The sequence below is a fragment of the Salmo salar genome, chromosome 05 (genome assembly GCF_965601325.2).
Source record: "Salmo salar chromosome 05, fSalSal1, whole genome shotgun sequence".
Taxonomy (NCBI): domain Eukaryota; kingdom Metazoa; phylum Chordata; class Actinopteri; order Salmoniformes; family Salmonidae; genus Salmo; species Salmo salar.
Genome location: NC_138295.1, coordinates 14,966,321 through 14,987,720, shown reverse-complemented (window position 1 = coordinate 14,987,720; position 21,400 = coordinate 14,966,321). Strand labels below are relative to the sequence as shown.

Here is a 21,400-nt window from a genome sequence, read left to right as displayed (position 1 = left end):
ACGCACACACACACACACACACACACACGCACGCACGCACGCACGCACGCAGGCGCACGCACGCACACAGCCTCTTCATTTTCTGGAACTATCTTTGGAATGTGTGGTATTCCAACCTGTGACACAGAGAGGTCAAGATATGACTATACAGATCAGATGTATTACGTAGACCAGAGAGGTCAAGGTATGAATACAGAGATCAGATCAGAGTGTTTCATGTCATTCTGTATTATTCTGGCCTCTGGTATGTTCTGTGTCTGCTAAACCTTTCCATATGCTCACAGACACACTGAAGAGACAATTACCATGATTCAGCACAGACAGCCTGGGATGATAAGGGGATAGGGAGGGGATGATGAGGGGATGATGAGTAGATGAGGAGGGGATGATGAGTGGATGAGGAGGGGATGATGAAGGGATGAGGAGGGGATGAGGAGGGGATGAGGAGGGGATGATGAGTGGATGATGAGGGATAATGAGGGGATGATGAGGGGATGATGACGGGATGAGGAGGGAATGATGAAGGGATGAGGAGGGAATGTCCCCCAAATGCCACCCTATTCTTTTAATAGTGCACTACTTTGACAAAAGATTTATGAGTTCTGGTCAAAAGTAGTGCACTAAATAGGGCATAGGGTGGCATTTGTGATGCATACAATCCCACCAATGCTACGTGCCTCTGAGGAGTCAACCTCAACCTTTCCCCTCCCCGCTCACACACCCACCTGATGCTCCTGGACACACACGGACACACACGGACACACACGGACACACACACACACACACACACACACACACACACACACACACACACACACACACACACACACACACACACACACACACACACACAGGGCATTAGGCCATTACACTAATTCTCCAGTCGCTAGGCTTGGCTTTTTGCTCACACAGATCCTGCTGTGTTTGCTTTACAAACTGATGATTCATTGGCTTCTTTTCAGCCAAGAGGAGAGAAGAAAAGGAGAGAGGAAGAGGGAGGAAAGGAAGAGGAGAGAGGTAGAGAAGAGAGGAAGATCAAGAGGTAGAGAGGAAGAAGAGAGAGTATGAGGTGGGAGGAAGAGGAGGATAGAGGGAGAGAAGAGGAAAGGAAGGGTAAATGAGAGGTAGAGGAGAAAGGAGGAGAAGGGAGGAAAAGGAGGAAGAGCAGAATAAGAAGAGAATAGAGGAAGAGGAAAGAGAAAGAGGGCTGAAGAGGAGCTAGTAAAAGAGCGGTGAAGAAGAGAAGGGCAGAAGAGGAGGAGGAAGAGGAAGAGAGAGAGGGAGAGAGAGAAGAGGAGGAGGAGGGAGGAAGAGGGAGAGAAGAGAGTAAGAGGAGAGAGGAGGAGAAGAAGGAGGGAGGGAGGGAGGGAGGAAGAGGAAGATGTAACTCGTAAACCTGTCACCTGAGCAGCTTCCTATACTTTTACTACTTTCATTGCAGTTCCTTCTCATCATCACTTGCATGTGTGTACCTGCCTGCCTGGCTGGCTGGCTGGAAGGCTGGTTGAAAGGCTGTGGGTGCTGGACCTGGGCCTGAGAAGAGACTCTCCTGCTTTGGGTTTCACAATGCTCTAACCCCCCAGATTCTGCTAGTGGACCAGAGTCAGACCTGGGTTCAAATACTATTTGAAATACTATTTCTCTTGTCTGCCTAGAGGGCCAGACTTGTGAGTTTTGCACTCTTGTGACTATTCTATTGGTTCCATTGTGCCATCCAGGCAAGTTCAATCAAGTCCAGATAAAGTATTTGAAATGATTTTGAATAGTATTTGAACCCAGGTTACTGTACTAGTTACTGTACCTCCACTACAGAGTGTGGTTAGATAGGACTGAGTCAGGGAAATGTGTGAGGCCAATAAAAAGAGTTTATCTGATTTATGAGGAGTCAGACCCAGTGGTGAGGGACCGAGGGGCTGGTTTCTCTGACCCAGTTCTAATGCACGGACAGACTGTAGACACCACAGTCCAGGGTTGCTTCCCAAATGGCACCCTATTCCTTATATAGTGCACTCCTTTAGACTACAGTCTATAGTGCATAACTTTTATGATTCACACCAAAAGATTATCAGGAATTGTCTCCATGTCTTAATGTCCTTGGATTAGAGGATCAGAGAGGTAGTATTTCAGGAATAACAAGTTACTTATTTTCTGTTTGTTTGGCCAAAGCTCATGATCATAGTCTGAGAACAAGGTAAGGGGAAGAATAACACTAACAGAGCCCTGTGGGTGATCTAGCTCTGTACTACTACCACACACACACACACACACACACACACACACACACACACACACACACACACACACACACACACACGGCCGTGCCAAGCCTGCAAGTACCCAAACAGTGTGACATCCAGGATGTCTTAAAGACACAAACCTTCTGCTGTTGGAGACCTGACAGAGCTTCTCTCTTTATAAAGCCAACCTTTATGTTATAAACAGACAGAGAGATAGAGGGAGAGAGAGACATAGACGTGGTCCAACAACAAGCCCAGACTGTCAAGAAAGACCAGTGCAAGAGAAATTGAAAACCAACCCGTCTACAAAACCCCTATCCCACACAGACTGTCTCAAAAGGCTTATTTTCAAAAGGCCATGAGAACGTATTGTGGTTGAGAGTGAGGTATCAACATCAAAATGATTATCTTTCACTCAATGGAAACTGGAAGTTGTAGTTGGTGAGAGAAAGCATTGGTCATGTCACAGTAAAACAGCTGCAGACAGATGGTGTTAGGGCTGAGGCCCATTCCAGGAGTGCTGCTCCTTTCCCATATAGCCTAGTCCACTTCCATTCACAGATTTTGCTGTAAATGACAGGATATAGGTGTGGGCCTAACGAAGAAAGTAATAGCCTTTCTCCTAACCTCTGCAAAATTACTATTACTTATCCAGTGGTGACCCGTCATTCAGGGCAAGTGGGGCAGAGCCACCTGTTTTGAGCCCCACTAAAAATAGGTTTGTCGCCTGTTTGCATGTTATTTTGGCAATAATATGTGTCACATATCAGTTTGCAAACAATGTAAAAAAAACGAACAAATCATTGAGTTAATAAAGCCGTGTAAAAACATGGTCTCTTTTTTTGCTTTCTTGAGTCAGGCAGCTCCAAAATGCAGGTGTTTCAGCCTAGCTCAGTGCTTTCTGTGGTGGTGGGGCAGCCAGTGGAAAATACGGAGTGTAGGGGTTGGTAATGTTCTCTAGTTGCGCCATGATTGGCTCAGTGTTCTGTCACTCATAGGGACACTACGTCACCGCCAAGTCTAGGGGTAGAGCTTGAAAATTCAAGCCCCTTGGGTGCTGCCATAGAGTTACATTAGAAGTATCCATCCAAGAAGGCTCAAGGTTATTGGTCACAGATAAAATTATGTCAAAGCTTTGATTGGACTGATCATGTCAACATCATACTTTCAAAATCTTAGTTAGCAAGCTAGCAGTCATCATATCATCATGAATCAAGTCGACAATCTACTGGCAAATCCTTTTCAATCCTTGTCATATGAACATAAATTACGAAGATAAATTATTGATAAAACATGTCAGCGCTCATCGGCCATTGGACATAAACGTTACACAAGTTGGAAATCGCAAATTCAACAATGATTAGTTTGGAAGGAATCAGTGGCTAACTGCAAGCATTGCAAAACAATCACTAGCCTGCTATTCAGTGCAGTGGATGTGTGGTGCAAGTCTGAGTTTAAGGGTCTCTTTTCCAAGCTTAAAAGGATAAACATTCAACATTGGCCATGCTGTCAATCCAGCATGACTTCTGCCACGTTCAAAACAACTGGAAACTTGGAACTGGGAAATCTCAGACTTCAGCAAGTTCAAGACAACTGGGAACTCTGAAAAAAACTAGCTCCAATTGGGAAAATATGTTTTGAGCGGTCATCCAACTCGGAATTCCAAGTCAGGAACTCGAGGCCTCTTTCTGGAACACCTTATTGTAAGATCTTTCATTCTCTGCTTATATGCCCCCTTTATTTATCCTACGGTTCTGACTTGGTGTACAGGGAGAATACTGTAAGAACGGCCCATGTTCTGAATTCTGTAACTGTACATTTCAAAAGTGCTGAACAAATAGTTATATTGACTACGTATGTCCTAGCTTGCTCATTAATGTCTTAATAATCTAAATTACAGATTGCCTCTTATCCGCATGTTCCCTTATGCCATAGTTTGTACATCTCAATTGTCAGTAGAAACCACCTTTGTTTAAGCAAGTCAGCCATATCAGCCATGTTTTTTTAAGTCAGTAAATGAGGCTGAATGAACTGTTTCACTGCCAGACAAGGCTCCGCTGATAGCCAGGTGTAGCAGTGGTGAGATGTTGGGACTGCTGTTGGGACAGCTTTATGTAGGCCCTAACAGTTTGTGGGCACCGTTTGTCACCGTTATAGTGCAGTTAATGTATTGTTTAGTTTTGTGTTGTGTTGTGTTCTGTAGTGGCTTAGTTTGCCCCACCAAGATTTACAAGCTAAAATCGCCACTGCACTTACCCAGTTCTATCAGATCCGTGGAGGAGAGTAAATGAAGGCAGAGAAGGACATAACTTGTACTGAACAGAGCACAGCGTTGGTGGGGGAAGGCTAGGAGAAAACGTATCGCTGCCTGCAGCGTTGGTGGGGGAAGGTTAGGAGAAAACGTATCGCTGCCTGCAGCGTTGGTGGGGGAAGGCTAGGAGAAAACGTATCGCTGCCTGCAGCGTTGGTGGGGGAAGGCTAGGAGAAAACGTATCGCTGCCTGCAGCGTTGGTGGGGGAAGGTTAGGAGAAAACGTATCGCTGCCTGCAGCGTTGGTGGGGGAAGGTTAGGAGAAAACATATCGCTGCCTGCAGCGTTGGTGGGGGAAGGCTAGGAGAAAACGTATCGCTGCCTGCAGCGTTGGTGGGGGAAGGCTAGGAGAAAACGTATCGCTGCCTGCAGCGTTGGTGGGGGAAGGCTAGGAGAAAACGTATCGCTGCCTGCAGCGTTGGTGGGGGAAGGCTAGGAGAAAACGTATCGCTGCCTGCAGCGTTGGTGGGGGAAGGCTAGGAGAAAACGTATCGCTGCCTGCAGCGTTGGTGGGGGAAGGTTAGGAGAAAACGTATCGCTGCCTGCAGCGTTGGTGGGGGAAGGCTAGGAGAAAACGTATCGCTGCCTGCAGCGTTGGTGGGGGAAGGCTAGGAGAAAACGTATCGCTGCCTGCAGCGTTGGTGGGGGAAGGCTAGGAGAAAACATATCGCTGCCTGCAGCATTGGTGGGGGAAGGCTAGGAGAAAACGTATCGCTGCCTGCAGCGTTGGTGGGGGAAGGCTAGGGGAAAACGTTGGGAGACGATTTGCACCGCTTACGAAGACAAGTCAACTTGCTGATCTAAACACAGTAAGGTGGTAAACCGACAATCATTCCAAGTATTCTGGACGATCACATTTTTCAAAAGCCTATGGCCAACGGACAGCGCACTTAGACTATAATAATATAAACATTATTCCAACAATCCAATTCTCTGCTCCATTCTCTGCAAAGTGCTGTTCTGATGTTTACTAAGTTGTCAACAAAATGATGAGAATCTTAAACAGGTAATTAGACTACAGTTAGCCTCTCTACAATTAGCCTTCTCTATGCATGAATAACAAACTGAGCTTGTGTAGCATTATGGCAGCAGTTCCCATGTCAAAAAGCAGTGCAATTAAAGTTGCAATTTATGTGCATATCCCTATTAGTTTGGTTTATAAAAACCAGTTGCACAACTTTGAAATAATAGCTACATAATAGCTTACTTTGTGTCATTTTACACTATGGATTAACTTGAAATGAAAAGCGGATTAAGACTGACACTTACATCTGTTGTTGGTGTCCATCCCGGTGGAAGTAATGGATGAGAGAGAGGTGGTTTCCTGGTGAAGTAATGGATGAGAGAGAGGTGGTTTCCCGGGCTCACCCAGAGAGTGTGACAGAGAGCAGCCCCATGCGAGACCGCGCTGACAGCTACACTTGATACATAGCAGGCTCCTTTTCTCTCCCTGTCTCTATCGGTCTCTCTCTCTCTCTCTCTCGCTCTCTGCCTCTCTCTCTCTGCCTTTCTCGCTCTCTCTGCCTCTCCCGCTCTCTCTCTGCCTCTCTCTCTCTGCCTCTCCCGCTCTCTCTCTCTGCCTCTCTCGCTCTCTGTCTGCCTCTCTCTCTCTGCCTCTCTCGCACTCTCTCTCTCTGCCTCTCTCTCTCTCTATGTTTCTCTGCCTCTCTCTCTAACTATCTCGCTCTCTCTCTCTCTGCCTCCCTCTCTCTCTCTATGTTTCTCTGCCTCTCTCTCTCTGCCTCTCTCAATGAAGTTACAGAGAAACGAACAGCCCGCTCTTTGCAGGGTCCTAAAGCTAGTACGCTCAAAGGGCAGTATGGCAATAACCCTTCCTACCTACCTCTAACTGCAAAAAGGTCTGAGTCTTGGTGGCACAGATGGTTGTGGGTTCACCCCATGATGCAGAAGTACAACATACATACACACACACATATTCATTCATTGATTGATCGATTGACAGTCACATACACATGAAAACAGCATTTTATTGGAATAAATCATACATGATGTAACTGTAAATACCTATGAAAAGGAGATAGTAACAGTATGTTTTGTAGTTTCAAAATAAAACAAAGTAAACAATTGATAAAATAAGACCAGGACTAAGAGGAATGTGTCCCTGTATTGAACATGTTTTCAGCCCAGGAGTAGGATTAATACGGGTCAAGGAAACCAACCCTCCATATATTGTGTTATGCATGTTTATCTGCAACCTATGTATTGTGACTGGATACGTCTTCATAACTGTAAACAACTGTAGTCTATAACTGTATGTTAACCGGATGTAGAATCAAGCTGCACACTTCTCATTTCATGTCTGCAATACAAACTGTATTTAATGTTTGTTAATGCAATGATCCAAGATGAATACGTATTCATAATTCAACTGAAGACTGACATTATCCCTGTGTGTAAGCAATAGTGTTCTCTCTATCACAACGCTACAGCAGCTACGTCTATCATGTGTTTGTTTTCCTGACAGTGAATACATCCAGTCTTTAGCCTATCGTTGTGTGAATAATTATCATATCTGGTGGACAAAAAGCCTTCTTTTATAGTGTACATATTCACAATGTGACTGGTTTTCATTCTCAGAAAAATCATTTCATGATGTCATTGGAATACAGGTATGATGTCATCAAAAGATAGGTATGGTGTCATTAAAAGATGGGCATGCTGCCAGCATCACTGTAAACCACAAGATACAAGTAGTAAAGTGGAAGGAGAAATGATCATCAATAAGCATCCATTTAAAAAACAAAAGCATTGTATGTTCATTCATTCATTCATTCTGATAAAGTGGTGTAAATGATATCTACATTCTAGTCACTTAGTTTGCTGGTGCTGCACACTCGTAATGTATAAAATAATCCACAATAGTAAGGCAAAGCCAAAAGTCTCCTGACCTTCGTGTCTCTCCCTCTGTCTCTCTCTCTTTTGACCCTGGGCAGTGGTGGGATGGGGAGGGTTTAGTTCAGTCTGTGGCAGTGAGATTACACATTCCCCCTCTCTGTCTGTCTGCCTGTGTGTCTGTCTGTCTCCCGCAACTCTCTCATTCTGATGTAAGACCTCTCTCTCTCCATCGCTCTCTATCTCTGTTGTCATTAACAGTCTCTCTCTCTCCATCACTCTCTATCTCTGTTGTCATTAACAGTCTCTCTCTCCATCACTCTCTATCTCTGTTGTCATTAACAGTCTCTCTCTCTCCATCACTCTCTATCTCTGTTGTCATTAACAGTCTCTCTCTCTCCATCACTCTCTATCTCTGTTGTCATTAAGTCTCTCTCTCTCCATCACTCTCTATCTCTGTTGTCATTAACAGTCTCTCTCTCCATCGCTCTCTGTCTCTCTCTCTCCATCGCTCTCTATCTCTGTTGTCATTAACAGTCTCTCTCTCCATCACTCTCTATCTCTGTTGTCATTAACAGTCTCTCTCTCCATCACTCTCTATCTCTGTTGTCATTAATAGTCTCTCTCTCCATCGCTCTCTGTCTCTGTTGTCATTAATAGTCTCTCTCTCCATCACTCTCTATCTCTGTTGTCATTAATAGTCTCTCTCTCCATCGCTCTCTATCTCTGTTGTCATTAATAGTCTCTCTCTCCATCGCTCTCTGTCTCTGTTGTCATTAATAGTCTCTCTCTCCATCGCTCTCTATCTCTGTTGTCATTAATAGTCTCTCTCTCCATCGCTCTCTGTCTCTGTTGTCATTAATAGTCTCTCTCTCCATCGCTCTCTATCTCTGTTGTCATTAATAGTCTCTCTCTCCATCACTCTCTATCTCTGTTGTCATTAATAGTCTCTCTCTCCATCACTCTCTATCTCTGTTGTCATTAATAGTCTCTCTCTCCATCGCTCTCTATCTCTGTTGTCATTAATAGTCTCTCTCTCCATCGCTCTCTATCTCTGTTGTCATTAATAGTCTCTCTCTCCATCGCTCTCTATCTCTGTTGTCATTAATAGTCTCTCTCTCCATCGCTCTCTATCTCTGTTGTCATTAATAGTCTCTCTCTCCATCGCTCTCTATCTCTGTTGTCATTAATAGTCTCTCTCTCTCTTAGAACAGTTTCTCTCAATGTTTTCTGATTTTCTCTTTCTCTCCATGGTTAGAAGAGTCTGGCCTGTTTCTTCATTCCGTTCCTCTTCCAGAGAGCCAGCCGGTCAAACTCTGCCACGGTCATCCCAAAGACCTGGAGGAACTCCTCGGGACTCAGATGACGCTGGAAGACAGAGAAACAAAGGGAGACACTGTATTATGACTCATGTAGACTATGTGGATAATATCTGGATTAGTGACCTTTAACTAGAAGCAAGGATAGGAGGCAGCATTGAACAGATGATTTAATGAAATATCAACCAGCAAACCAAGCCAGGTCAGAACCTCACCTCCAGTCTGGCTCTGTCTACGTCTTTAGGCAGTCTGTGTCTCCCCCTGGTGGTCACAATCAGTACTTCATACGGGTAAACCTGCAACAGACAGGTCAGATAGAGGTAGAAGATATATGTAGTTAACAGGGTTGGGGTTAAATCAGGATGTATACTTCAATTCCAATTCCGATTCTGATAATCCTTGAAATTTCATGTTACTTCCTGAATTGATTGAAGTGAAATTGACCCCAAACCACATATCTCAGGTGAACAGCTTCAGCAGCTGTCTCAGTCATAAAACAGCTGTTTCCTTTGTAATCACAGCATGGAACCCATTGTATGGAACATAGCAGAGGTGTTCTATAGAATGAGATGATTATTGGCAGTCCTTCCATTTCCATTTTCTCTCAGGAAGTCTCTCCTACCCTATCCTCATATGGACAGGAAGCAGAATTTTCCTGATGCTTCATTTGTGACACAATGTTCATCCAAATGTCAACAACCCTCTATTGGGAGGGCTGAAATAAATGTCCAGTGACCTCTTGACCCGGAAGCTCTTTGTTCTGCCAGCCCATGTCCTGTTAGAATTCTTTGAGAAAGCATTCTTCCTTCCTCTCTCCTTTGAAGAAATTCCTAATCTGACATAGCTGGGTGAAAGTTCTTCAAGTTATCCATTTGTGTTAGATCAATGATTACTTCAAGGAAGGGAGGGTGTATTTTGAAAGTATTCCAACAGGGCCCAGGTCCTGACTGTGGAAGCTGGCTCTACTGCCATGACTCTACTGCTGCCCTCTGGTAGGGTCATTGAGCCAGGAGTGAGAGAGAGCAGCTATACTGGCCTATAGTGTCCTAGTGCCTTGCATGAACAAACCACAGTCTTTGTGATCCAGTAGGAATTGTCTTTCTCCCCACCAGTGGTTCATAACACACCACTTGGACAACACAGTCTAACATCGTGCTGGTTATTGTAGAATACTGCTTGACAGTCCACTCCACTTTCCAACCAACTTTCAGACCCTTACCTTGTATTCTGTAGGAGAGAAAATAGAAAAAATACCTGATTACAATCATGCAATAAGGAAATCCCACAATGTTCTAAATGTATTGAGACCTGAACCCAGTGTGGTTATACAGCCCTCCTACCTCTAATTCCCCAGTTGACTTCACTGCTGCTGTCATACTGTTGGTAGTAGTCTGGGGCTGCACTCTGGGGCTGCAGGGATACACAGAGACCTGTTAGTGATGCTACAGCTGTGCTTGTCAAGTAAACCTTCATGACAACTAGGAGGTAAGCTTGAATTACAGCCTTCTATGTAAAGAATGTTTGGTCGCTGCCTCCAGGAAATAGGTCTTTCTGTCAAAATATATATTAATCTCAAGAGATGTGATCATAACTGTATAGATAAAGGATATGATAGTGTTGATATTTACTCTGTTGACACCATTCCGCCTGTATCCTGGTAGAGAGGCTGACTTGTACGAGTCTGGAACACAGGAAAGCAGTCAATCAATACAATATATTTATTAAGATCTTTTTACATAAGTTGTCACAATTGCTTTACAGTTGGGGGTCATATATACATGTAAATATATCAGAGTAAATCAGGAAAGAGATGCACGACCAACTGAATGTGCCTTCATGTCTCTCTCATCAATGCACAGCAGAGGGCGATGTTTACAAACATATATTTAATATAAGGTGGTACAGTATGTTATGTATGTAATACTGTTTTACTGTTGTACTCACCACTGTCTAAACTGTAATGGGATCGAGGAGCTGAGGGAGAGAAACCACAGAAAACAGGATTAGTGAGATTAGAATAGAGAGACAGAAAGAGAGAGACAGAGAGAGAGAGAGAAAGAGAGAGAGAACCTACTGAAAGATTTGACATTTAGAGGACTTTCACCACAGAGTTTCTAAACCCAGAGGTGCAACATCATGAGACTTCCAGGAACGCTTGTGAAACAGACCAATCAAACCAGGCCGGGGTTTGAGAAGTCAATGAGAGAAGTGAAAATCTCTTCCTTAGCTGTTCATTTTCTCTATTTATAGGCACAACCTAGATCAGAGCAAATGTCTTCACTAGTTGAACATGTTATTACTCCAACCTCGTGAAAGTGACAAACTGACATCTTTTAATTTTTGTATCTTTATATCGAAGGAGGGTCTTTGATTTGATGGCCTGCACATGCGCAGTTCAGCGCGAGATGAACGTTAGACTCGATGACGTGTTTCTGCGCATGAGCTTAGCTAGCCAATGTCGCCATGACATCGCCTACAAGCGTGATCGGGGATTTCTATTGGAGAAGCAGTTTCTGCCTATCTTCATACTGTACTGTCTTTGGTTTCAAACAAACAAACAGAGCAGAGCATGCTGGGTACCCATGATGCACTGAGATAAATACTGCACATCAAAGCAGCAATGAGGCTTGGAAAGACTGGATGAGATGAGTAGAGAAGGGATGGGGGAGGGATGGGGAGGAGAGGAGGAGGAGCAGGGGGGAGAAGGAGAGGAGGAGGAGCAGGGGGGAGAAGGAGAGGAGGAGGAGGAGCAGGGGGGAGAAGGAGAGGAGGAGGAGGGGGAAGAGCAGGAGAGGAGGAGGAGCAGGGGGAGAAGGAGAGGAGGAGGAGGAGGAGCAGGGTGAGAAGGAGAGGAGGAGGAGCAGGGGGAGAAGGAGAGGAGGAGGAGCAGGGTGAGAAGGAGAGGAGGAGGAGCAGGGGGAGAAGGAGAGGAGGAGGAGCAGGGGGAGAAGGAGAGGAGGAGGAGCAGGGGGGAGAAGGAGAGGAGAAGGAATAGGGGGAGAAGGAGAGGAGGAGGAGGAGCAGGGGGAGAAGGAGAAGAGGAGGAGCAGGGGGAGAAGGAGAGGAGGAGGAGCAGGGGGAGAAGGAGAGGAGGAGGAGCAGGGGGGAGAAGGAGAGGAGGAGGAGCAGGGGGGAGAAGGAGAGGAGGAGCAGGGGGGAGGAGGAGAGGAGGAGGAGCAGGGGGGAGAAGGAGAGGAGGAGGAGCAGGGGGAGAAGGAGAAGAGGAGGAGCAGGGGGGAGAAGGAGAGGAGGAGGAGCAGGGGGGAGAAGGAGAGGAGGAGGAGCAGGGGGGAGAAGGAGAGGAGAAGGAATAGGGGGAGAAGGAGAGGAGGAGGAGGAGCAGGGGGAGAAGGAGAAGAGGAGGAGCAGGGGGAGAAGGAGAGGAGGAGGAGCAGGGGGAGAAGGAGAGGAGGAGGAGCAGGGGGGAGAAGGAGAGGAGGAGGAGCAGGGGGGAGAAGGAGAGGAGGAGCAGGGGGGAGGAGGAGAGGAGGAGGAGCAGGGGGGAGAAGGAGAGGAGGAGGAGCAGGGGGAGAAGGAGAAGAGGAGGAGCAGGGGGGAGAAGGAGAGGAGGAGGAGCAGGGGGGAGAAGGAGAGGAGGAGGAGCAGGGGGAGAAGGAGAAGAGGAGGAGCAGGGGGGAGAAGGAGAAGAGGAGGAGCAGGGGGGAGAAGGAGAGGAGGAGGAGGAGGAGCAGGGGGAGAAGGAGAGGAGGAGCAGGGGGGAGGAGGAGAGGAGGAGGAGCAGGGGGAGAAGGAGAGGAGGAGCAGGGGGGAGGAGGAGAGGAGGAGGAGCAGGGGGGAGAAGGAGAGGAGGAGGAGCAGGGGGAGAAGGAGAAGAGGAGGAGCAGGGGGGAGAAGGAGAGGAGGAGGAGCAGGGGGGAGAAGGAGAGGAGGAGGAGCAGGGGGAGAAGGAGAGGAGGAGGAGCAGGGGGGAGAAGGAGAGGAGGAGGAGCAGGGGGGAGAAGGAGAGTGTTAGATGAAGAGGAAAACAAAGTGAAGATGATTCAATACAACATAGCCACAACACTTTCACAAACAACACACACTTACAGCCATTGACAGTGTTGTTGTAGCCGGTACTGTTGTAGCTGGTAGTGGTGAGAGCCTCCTTGCTGCCGCTGCGGGAATTCCGAGCGCTGCCCCAAGGGTCGTTGTCATAGCAACCAGATCTAGCTTTCATCTCCTCCTTTAGGATCATCCTTCCTATACCACTCTGGATCTGAGAGAGAGAGAGAGAGAGAGAGAGAGAGAGAGAGAGAGAGAGAGAGAGAGAGAGAGAGAGAGAGAGAGAGAGAGAGAGACCGGGGGTAGAGAGTGGGGAGATGGGGAGAGAGATGGGGGAGAGAGAGGGGGCAGAGAGAGAGAGAGAGACCGGGGGTAGAGAGTGGGGAGATGGAGAGAGAGATGGGGGAGAGAGAGGGGGCAGAGAGAGAACGAGAAGGAGAGAGACAGAGAGAGAGAAAGTAGAAGAGAATAAATACAAATATTATTCCACAAATCTTCCATAAATTTGTAGGCAGAGTAAATATGGAATAATTACAGAGGGAGAGAGAAGGTGGGAGTGGAGGTGGGGGAGAGGGAGAGAGGGAAGAGAGAGAGAGAGAGAGAGAGAGATAGAGAGATAGGAGAGATAGAGTCTCACTCTTTGAAGACTGCTGTGACTCCAGTTCTCTTCATCTCCTCCTGTAGAATACCTTCTCCTAGGAGCACGGAGAGCTGAGGAAAGAGATGGATTGACAGAATGATAGATATATAGAGAGAGATCCTTAGAAATGCCTTAGTCTTTTAAGACAGATATATTCACTGATGGTAACATAACAAACGTATGTAGACTTCTGATGAGTAGGGTCTAGGGTCTAGGGTCCAGGGTGTAGGGTTTAGGTTGTAGGGTATATCTTTAGGGGAGTTGGGATAGGGGTAGGAGTCAGACTGTGACTGTGTGTAGGGTTCTGGAGAGTAGGGTGTAGGGTGTAGGGTTTAGGTTGTAGGTTCATACCTTTAGGGGATCTGGGATAGGGGTAGGAGTCAGACTGTGACTGTGTGTAGGGTTCTGGAGAGTAGGGTGTAGGGTGTAGGGTGTAGGTTATACCTTTAGGGGATCTGGGATAGGGGTAGGAGTCAGACTGTGACTGTGTGTAGGGTTCTGGAGAGTAGGGTGTAGGGTGTAGGTTATACCTTTAGGGGATCTGGGATAGGGGTAGGAGTCAGACTGTGACTGTGTGTAGGGTTCTGGAGAGAAGGGTGCAGGGTGTAGGGTGTAGGTTGTACCTTTAGGGGATCTGGGATAGGGGTAGGAGTCAGACTGTGACTGTGTGTAGGGTTCTGGAGAGTAGGGTGTAGGGTGTAGGGTTTAGGTTGTAGGTTATACCTTTAGGGGATCTGGGATAGGGGTAGGAGTCAGACTGTGACTGTGTGTAGGGTTCTGGAGAGTAGGGTGTAGGGTGTAGGGTGTAGGGTGTAGGGTGTAGGGTTTATGTTGTACCTTTAGGGGATCTGGGATAGGGGTAGGAGTCAGACTGTGACTGTGTGTAGGGTTCTGGAGAGTAGGGTGTAGGGTGTAGGGTGTAGGTTATACCTTTAGGGGATCTGGGATAGGGGTAGGAGTCAGACTGTGACTGTGTGTAGGGTTCTGGAGAGTAGGGTGTAGGGTGTAGGTTATACCTTTAGGGGATCTGGGATAGGGGTAGGAGTCAGACTGTGACTGTGTGTAGGGTTCTGGAGAGTAGGGTGTAGGGTGTAGGGTGTAGGGTTTATGTTGTACCTTTAGGGGATCTGGGATAGGGGTAGGAGTCAGACTGTGACTGTGTGTAGGGTTCTGGAGAGTAGGGTGTAGGGTGTAGGTTATACCATTAGGGGATCTGGGATAGGGGTAGGAGTCAGACTGTGACTGTGTGTAGGGTTCTGGAGAGTAGGGTGTAGGGTGTAGGGTGTAGGTTATACCATTAGGGGATCTGGGATAGGGGTAGGAGTCAGACTGTGACTGTGTGTAGGGTTCTGGAGAGAAGGTAGACAGTCTGGAGGATGTGATTAGATCTTCGCTGGTCCTGCTTTTGGTGGCTGGGAGATTGTCTGTGGAGAGATGAGTGGACTGTTAACACAAAAACACAGCTTAGAGTTAGTCTGCATACCAAATAAGATCCCGATCCCTATATAGTGGTCCCTATGGGCCCTAGTCAAAAATAGTGCTCTATATAGAGTAGGGTATCATTTAAGACATAGTTAATGTTACACAGCGATCCATCAGTGACCCCAAGGTCATACATAGGAAGATACTGTACTGGGAAAGAGAGTACAGGAAGTCTAATTCTACATTCTTAGTTTCAGTCTCAGTCCAAAGAATGATCTCAGAGTGAAGGACAGCTGGTACAGACAGGTAAAATAGATAGTCAGCTGGTACAGACAGGTGAGATAGGTAGTCAGCTGGTACTGACAGGTAAAATAGATAGTCAGCTGGTACAGACAGGTGAGATAGGTAGTCAGCTGGTACTGACAGGTAAAATAGATAGTCAGCTGGTACTGACAGACAGGTGAGATAGGTAGTTAGCTGGTACAGACAGGTGAGATAGGTAATCAGCTGGTACAGACAGGTGAGATAGGAAGTTAGCTGGTACAGACAGGTGAGATAGGTAGTCAGCTGGTACAGACAGGTGAGATAGGAAGTCAGCTGGTACATACAGGTGAGTAAGGTAGTCAGCTGGTACATACAGGTGAGATAGATAGTCAGCTGGTACAGACAGGTGAGATAGATAGTCAGCTGGTACAGACAGGTAAAATAGATAGTCAGCTGGTACTGACAGACAGGTGAGATAGGTAGTCAGCTGGTACATACAGGTGAGATAGGTAGTCTGCTGGTACAGACAGGTGAGTAAGGTAGTCAGCTGGTACATACAGAAAGGTGAGATAGATAGTCAGCTGGTACAGACAGGTCAGATAGATAGTCAGCTGGTACATACAGAAAGGTGAGATAGATAGTCAGCTGGTACAGACAGGTGAGATAGATAGTCAGCTGGTACAGACAGGTGAGATAGATAGTCAGCTGGTACAGACAGGTGAGATAGATAGTCAGCTGGTACATAAAGGTGAGATAGATAGTCTGCTGGTACAGACAGGTGAGATAGATAGTCTGCTGGTACAGACAGGTGAGATAGGTAGTCAGCTGGTACATAAAGGTGAGATAGGTAGTCTGCTGGTACAGACAGGTGAGTAAGGTAGTCAGCAGGTACATACAGAAAGGTGAGATAGATAGTCAGATGTTACAGACAGGTGAGATAGGTAGTCAGCTGGTACAGACAGGTGAGATAGGTAGTCAGCTGGTACAGACAGGTGAGATAGGTAGTCAGCTGGTGCTGACAGGTGAGATAGGTAGTCAGCTGGTACAGACAGGTGAGATAGGTAGTCAGCTGGTACAGACAGGTGAGATAGGTAGTCAGCTGGTACAGACAGGTGAGATAGGTAGTCAGCTGGTACAGACAGGTGAGATAGGTAGTCAGCTGGTACAGACAGGTGAGATAGGTAGTCAGCTGGTACAGACAGGTGAGATAGGTAGTCAGCTGGTGCTGACAGGTGAGATAGGTAGTCAGCTGGTGCTGACAGGTGAGATAGGTAGTCAGCTGGTACAGACAGGTGAGATAGGTAGTCAGCTGGTACAGACAGGTGAGTAAGATAGTCAGCTGGTACATAAAGGTGAGATAGGTAGTCTGCTGGTACAGACAGGTGAGTAAGATAGTCAGCAGGTACATACAGAAAGGTGAGATAGGTAGTCAGCTGGTACAGACAGGTGAGATAGGTAGTCAGATGTTACAGACAGGTGAGATAGGTAGTCAGCTGGTGCTGACAGGTGAGATAGGTAGTCAGCTGGTACAGACAGGTGAGATAGGTAGTCAGCTGGTACATACAGAAAGGTGAGATAGATAGTCAGATGTTACAGACAGGTGAGATAGATAGTCAGCTGGTACAGACAGGTGAGATAGATAGTCAGCTGGTACATAAAGGTGAGATAGATAGTCTGCTGGTACAGACAGGTGAGATAGATAGTCTGCTGGTACAGACAGGTGAGATAGGTAGTCAGCTGGTACATAAAGGTGAGATAGGTAGTCTGCTGGTACAGACAGGTGAGTAAGGTAGTCAGCTGGTACATACAGAAAGGTGAGATAGATAGTCAGATGTTACAGACAGGTGAGATAGGTAGTCAGCTGGTACAGACAGGTGAGATAGGTAGTCAGCTGGTACAGACAGGTGAGTAAGGTAGTCAGCTGGTACAGACAGGTGAGTAAGGTAGTCAGCTGGTACATACAGAAAGGTGAGATAGATAGTCAGATGTTACAGACAGGTGAGATAGGTAGTCAGCTGGTACAGACAGGTGAGATAGGTAGTCAGCTGGTACAGACAGGTGAGATAGGTAGTCTGCTGGTACAGACAGGTGAGTAAGGTAGTCAGCTGGTACAGACAGGTGAGTAAGGTAGTCAGCTGGTACATACAGAAAGGTGAGATAGATAGTCAGATGTTACAGACAGGTGAGATAGGTAGTCAGCTGGTACAGACAGGTGAGATAGGTAGTCTGCTGGTACATACAGAAAGGTGAGATAGGTAGTCAGCTGGTACAGACAGGTGAGATAGGTAGTCTGCTGGTACAGACAGGTGAGTAAGGTAGTCAGCTGGTACATACAGAAAGGTGAGATAGGTAGTCAGCTGGTACAGACAGGTGAGATAGGTAGTCTGCTGGTACAGACAGGTGAGTAAGGTAGTCAGCTGGTACATACAGAAAGGTGAGATAGGTAGTCAGCTGGTACAGACAGGTGAGATAGGTAGTCAGCTGGTACATAAAGGTGAGATAGGTAGTCAGCTGGTACAGACAGGTGAGATAGGTAGTCAGCTGGTACATACAGAAAGGTGAGATAGATAGTCAGATGTTACAGACAGGTGAGTAAGGTAGTCAGCTGGTACAGACAGGTGAGATAGGTAGTCAGCTGGTGCTGACAGGTGAGATAGGTAGTCAGCTGGTACATAAAGGTGAGATAGGTAGTCTGCTGGTACAGACAGGTGAGTAAGATAGTCAGCAGGTACATACAGAAAGGTGAGATAGATAGTCAGATGTTACAGACAGGTGAGATAGGTAGTCAGCTGGTACAGACATGTGAGATAGGTAGTCAGCTGGTGCTGACAGGTGAGATAGGTAGTCAGCTGGTACATAAAGGTGAGATAGGTAGTCTGCTGGTACAGACAGGTGAGTAAGATAGTCAGCAGGAACATACAGAAAGGTGAGATAGATAGTCAGATGTTACAGACAGGTGAGATAGGTAGTCAGCTGGTACATAAAGGTGAGATAGGTAGTCTGCTGGTACAGACAGGTGAGATAGGTAGTCAGCTGGTACATACAGAAAGGTGAGATAGATAGTCAGATGTTACAGACAGGTGAGATAGGTAGTCAGCTGGTATAGACAGACAGGTGTTTACACACGGGGAGTGATTGACTCTTACTTACACAGACAGACACTAAACCCACCCTTACAGCTTAGACAGTGGAGTTATTTACACAGAGAGTCTTTACCTAGACAGTAAGATGGAAGCTTCCCACAATAGATAACGGCTTCTTGTAGAAATGGATGATCAGAGTTTATAGACTGGGTGGACATGGAGACAGAAGATAGCAAGACAGACAGGTTGACAGGTATGTTGATGGAAAACAGACCGGTTGAGGGACCAATAGACGGGATAATAGACAGACAGGCAGACAGACAAACAGAAAGGCAGACAGACAGAGAGGAGGGAGGTACTTACAGAGGTGAGTTAGTTCATCAGGGAAAAGTGAAGCAGAGTGAAGGAGGGAAGTGAATTAACGTGATCAGAAACGATGAAAGGAAGAAGGGATAGGAAGAAAAGAGAGATATTACTGGCATCCCAAGAGGAACATGGAAGATAACAGAACACAGAGATACAACAATACCACTAAACACTCCAAATCAAATCAAAATCTATTGGTCACATACACATGGTTAGCAGATGTTATTGCCAGTGTAGCGAAATGCTTTAAGTCAACCCTACAACACCACGAGTCCTAATCACTTTTTATTTATCTAACCTATATCCACAAGTGAGTCATATATCATAGTATCTCTTCCATGTAGGTATCAAAGGACTTATGAGTACATAACAGGCCTGTGGTCTATGGATGAACCCATGTCTCATCTAGTGGCCAACACATGTTCTCTATTGAACAGAATCACAGAACAATATGAGGGATCAATATCACTAGAGTGTACTGAATCTCTCTCTCTCTCTCTCTCTCTCTCTCTCTCTCTCCTCACACACACTCTCTCTCTCTCCTGGAGTGTGTCCTCTTTCCATGTGACCTGACTAAGAACAACTCCTGACCCTCATTCATAACACACCATAACCACACGCCTGTGATGCACTGTTCTATAATACCCTTATAGCACGATAACACTCACAACACAATAACACACACACCACAGTAACACACACACACACCACAGTAACACACACACCACAGTAACACACACACACACACACCACAGTAACTAGTGGTTTGGTTTCATTCTACACTAGATGAGTGAAGCTGGGTCCCACTGTGGCCTGAACTAACCCTTCATCTACCACTGTGGCCTGAACTAACCATTCATCTACCACTGTGGCCTGAACTAACCATTCATCTACCACTGGGGCCTGAACTAACCATTCATCTACCACTGTGGTCTCTAAAGAGACCTGAACTAACCCTTCATCTACCACTGTGGTCTCTAAAGAGACCTGAACTAACCCTTCATCTACCACTGGGGCCTGAACTAACCCTTCCTCTACCACTGTGGTCTCTAAAGAGACCTGAACTAACCCTTCATCTACCACTGGGGCCTGAACTAACCATTCATCTACCACTGTGGTCTCTAAAGAGACCTGAACTAACCCTACAAGCACAATACTAAGGGCTACTACACTGATTGGAAGACAGGCAGACTAAAGGGCGGGGCTAAACCCCTGTACCATAAACTATTGGCCATGGAAAACATCAAATCAGTCACTGATAGGACAACAGTCAGGATAAGGCGGGGCTAAGCCACTGTACCCGTTCTCTTATAGATGGGAGGTTTGCTGTAGATGTTGGGTTCACCTGAGGCTGGAGAAAGAGAGGGAGGAGGGAGGCAGGGGAGAAAGAGAGAGAGAAGGGAGAAGAGTGATGTGAAACATGGAGGAGTGAGGGTGGAAGTGAAGGGTAGAAGGAGGTAAAGGGAAGAGCTATACCATACCATAGCGACCGTAGCTGATAACAAGAGAGTTTGAGGAAAAAAACAAATAGAGGAGGAGCAGAAGTGGAGAAGATAAGATGGAAAGATGAGGAGATGATGAAGAGATGGAAAGATGATGAAGAGAAGATGGAAAGATGAGGAGATGATGAAGAGATGGAAAGATGATGAAGAGAAGATGGAAAGATGAGGAGATGATGAAGAGATGGAAAGATGAGGAGATGATGAAGAGATGGAAAGATGAGGAGATGATGATAAGAACATGAAAAGATGAGGAGATGATGAAAAGATGGAAAGATGAGGAGATGATGAAGAGATGGAAAGATGAGGAGATGATGAAGAGATGGAAAGATGAGGAGATGATGAAGAGATGGAAAGATGAGGAGATGATGATAAGAAGATGAAAAGATGAGGAGATGATGAAAAGATGGAAAGATGGGGAGATGATGAAGAGATGGAAAGATGAGGAGATGATGAAAAGATGGAAAGATGAGGAGATGAAGAGAAGATGGAAAGATGAGGAGATGAAGAAAAGTGCGCGTCCCAAATGGCACCCTATTCCAAATATATTGCACTTCCATAGAGAATAGGGGGCCATTGGGGCACAATTGAAGTGTTGTCCTACCTGGTACATGGAAATGCTTGGGGGCGTGGTATGTGGTAGGAGTACTAGGCCGCTCCTCCAGCGAGCCGTAATAGGGCGAGCTCCTGCCACTCTCAGAGCCTGCAGCCAGCACTAGCCAATCACAGCAAAGGAAACATGAGCATGAAGAAAAGGCTTTGTCCTGCCATCCAGTCCCTCACAACCAATCAGAACCAAAGGAAAAGGTGATCAACAGTGGCTGCCAGCTTATCACTTGAGCCAATCAGGTGCAGAATGCATTTCAACAGAATTGAGGAAAGGCATACTGGACCATCTGAGCACAGGAAGCTAGAAGGAACGGTACAAGCCTCCTTCCCCTGCAGGTCACTGCTTTTAAATGCATTAACTGTCACATGGTGGAAGATACAGTGCCTTCGGAAAGTATTCAGACCCATTCACTTTTTGTACATTTTGTTAAGTTACAGCCTTACTCTAAAATGGATTTAATAAAAAATAAATCCTCAGCAATCTACACACAATACCCCATACTGACAAAGTGAAAACAGAATACTTATTTACATGGGTATTCAGACCCTTTGCTATGAGACTCGAAATTCAGCTCAGGTGCATCCTGTTTCCATTTATCATCCTTGAGATGTTTCTACAACTTGATTGGAGTCTGGGGAGAAGGTTCCCCTTCCAACAGGACAATGACCCTAAGCACACAGCCAAGACAACGCAGGAATGGCTTCGGGACAAGTCTTACAATGTCCTTGAGTGGCCCAGCCAGACCCCGGACTTGAACCCGATCGAACATCTCTGGAGAGACCTGAATAGCTGTGC

General features: G+C 46.3%; 2 protein-coding genes and 1 long non-coding RNA gene across 4 annotated transcripts in view; all 3 read right to left on the bottom strand.

Annotated features, from left to right (window-relative positions):
* LOC106604262 (actin filament-associated protein 1-like 1) overlaps positions 1-6,224 on the bottom strand; it is a 171,894-nt gene extending 165,670 nt beyond the window's left edge. The window contains exon 1 of the mRNA XM_045717926.2: positions 5,817-6,224. Coding sequence (XP_045573882.1) covers positions 5,817-5,835 — 19 coding nt within the window. The 5' untranslated portion in view covers positions 5,836-6,224. The remainder of the gene's footprint in view (positions 1-5,816) is intronic.
* Positions 6,225-6,517: 293 nt separating this feature from the next.
* LOC145879498 (uncharacterized) lies at positions 6,518-9,339 on the bottom strand. Its single transcript, XR_014392288.1, has 2 exons — positions 8,935-9,339; positions 6,518-8,768 (listed from the first exon to the last, which is right to left on the bottom strand). It is a non-coding gene; the product is annotated as an uncharacterized LOC145879498 (long non-coding RNA).
* Positions 9,340-10,031: 692 nt separating this feature from the next.
* LOC106604260 (actin-binding LIM protein 3) overlaps positions 10,032-21,400 on the bottom strand; it is a 235,799-nt gene continuing 224,430 nt past the window's right edge. Inside the window, exons 13-19 of one of the 2 annotated variants that reach the window (XM_082975060.1) lie at positions 20,600-20,710; positions 14,564-14,785; positions 13,359-13,432; positions 12,767-12,935; positions 10,664-10,693; positions 10,348-10,400; positions 10,032-10,129 (exon numbers count right to left, since the gene is read on the bottom strand). In XM_082975060.1, coding sequence (XP_082831186.1) covers positions 10,043-10,129; positions 10,348-10,400; positions 10,664-10,693; positions 12,767-12,935; positions 13,359-13,432; positions 14,564-14,785; positions 20,600-20,710 — 746 coding nt within the window. In that variant the 3' untranslated portion in view covers positions 10,032-10,042. Of the gene's footprint in view, positions 10,130-10,347; positions 10,401-10,663; positions 10,694-12,766; positions 12,936-13,358; positions 13,433-14,563; positions 14,786-19,533; positions 19,848-20,599; positions 20,711-21,400 lie in introns of those variants that run through there. The other variant, XM_082975061.1, reaches the window with a different exon arrangement.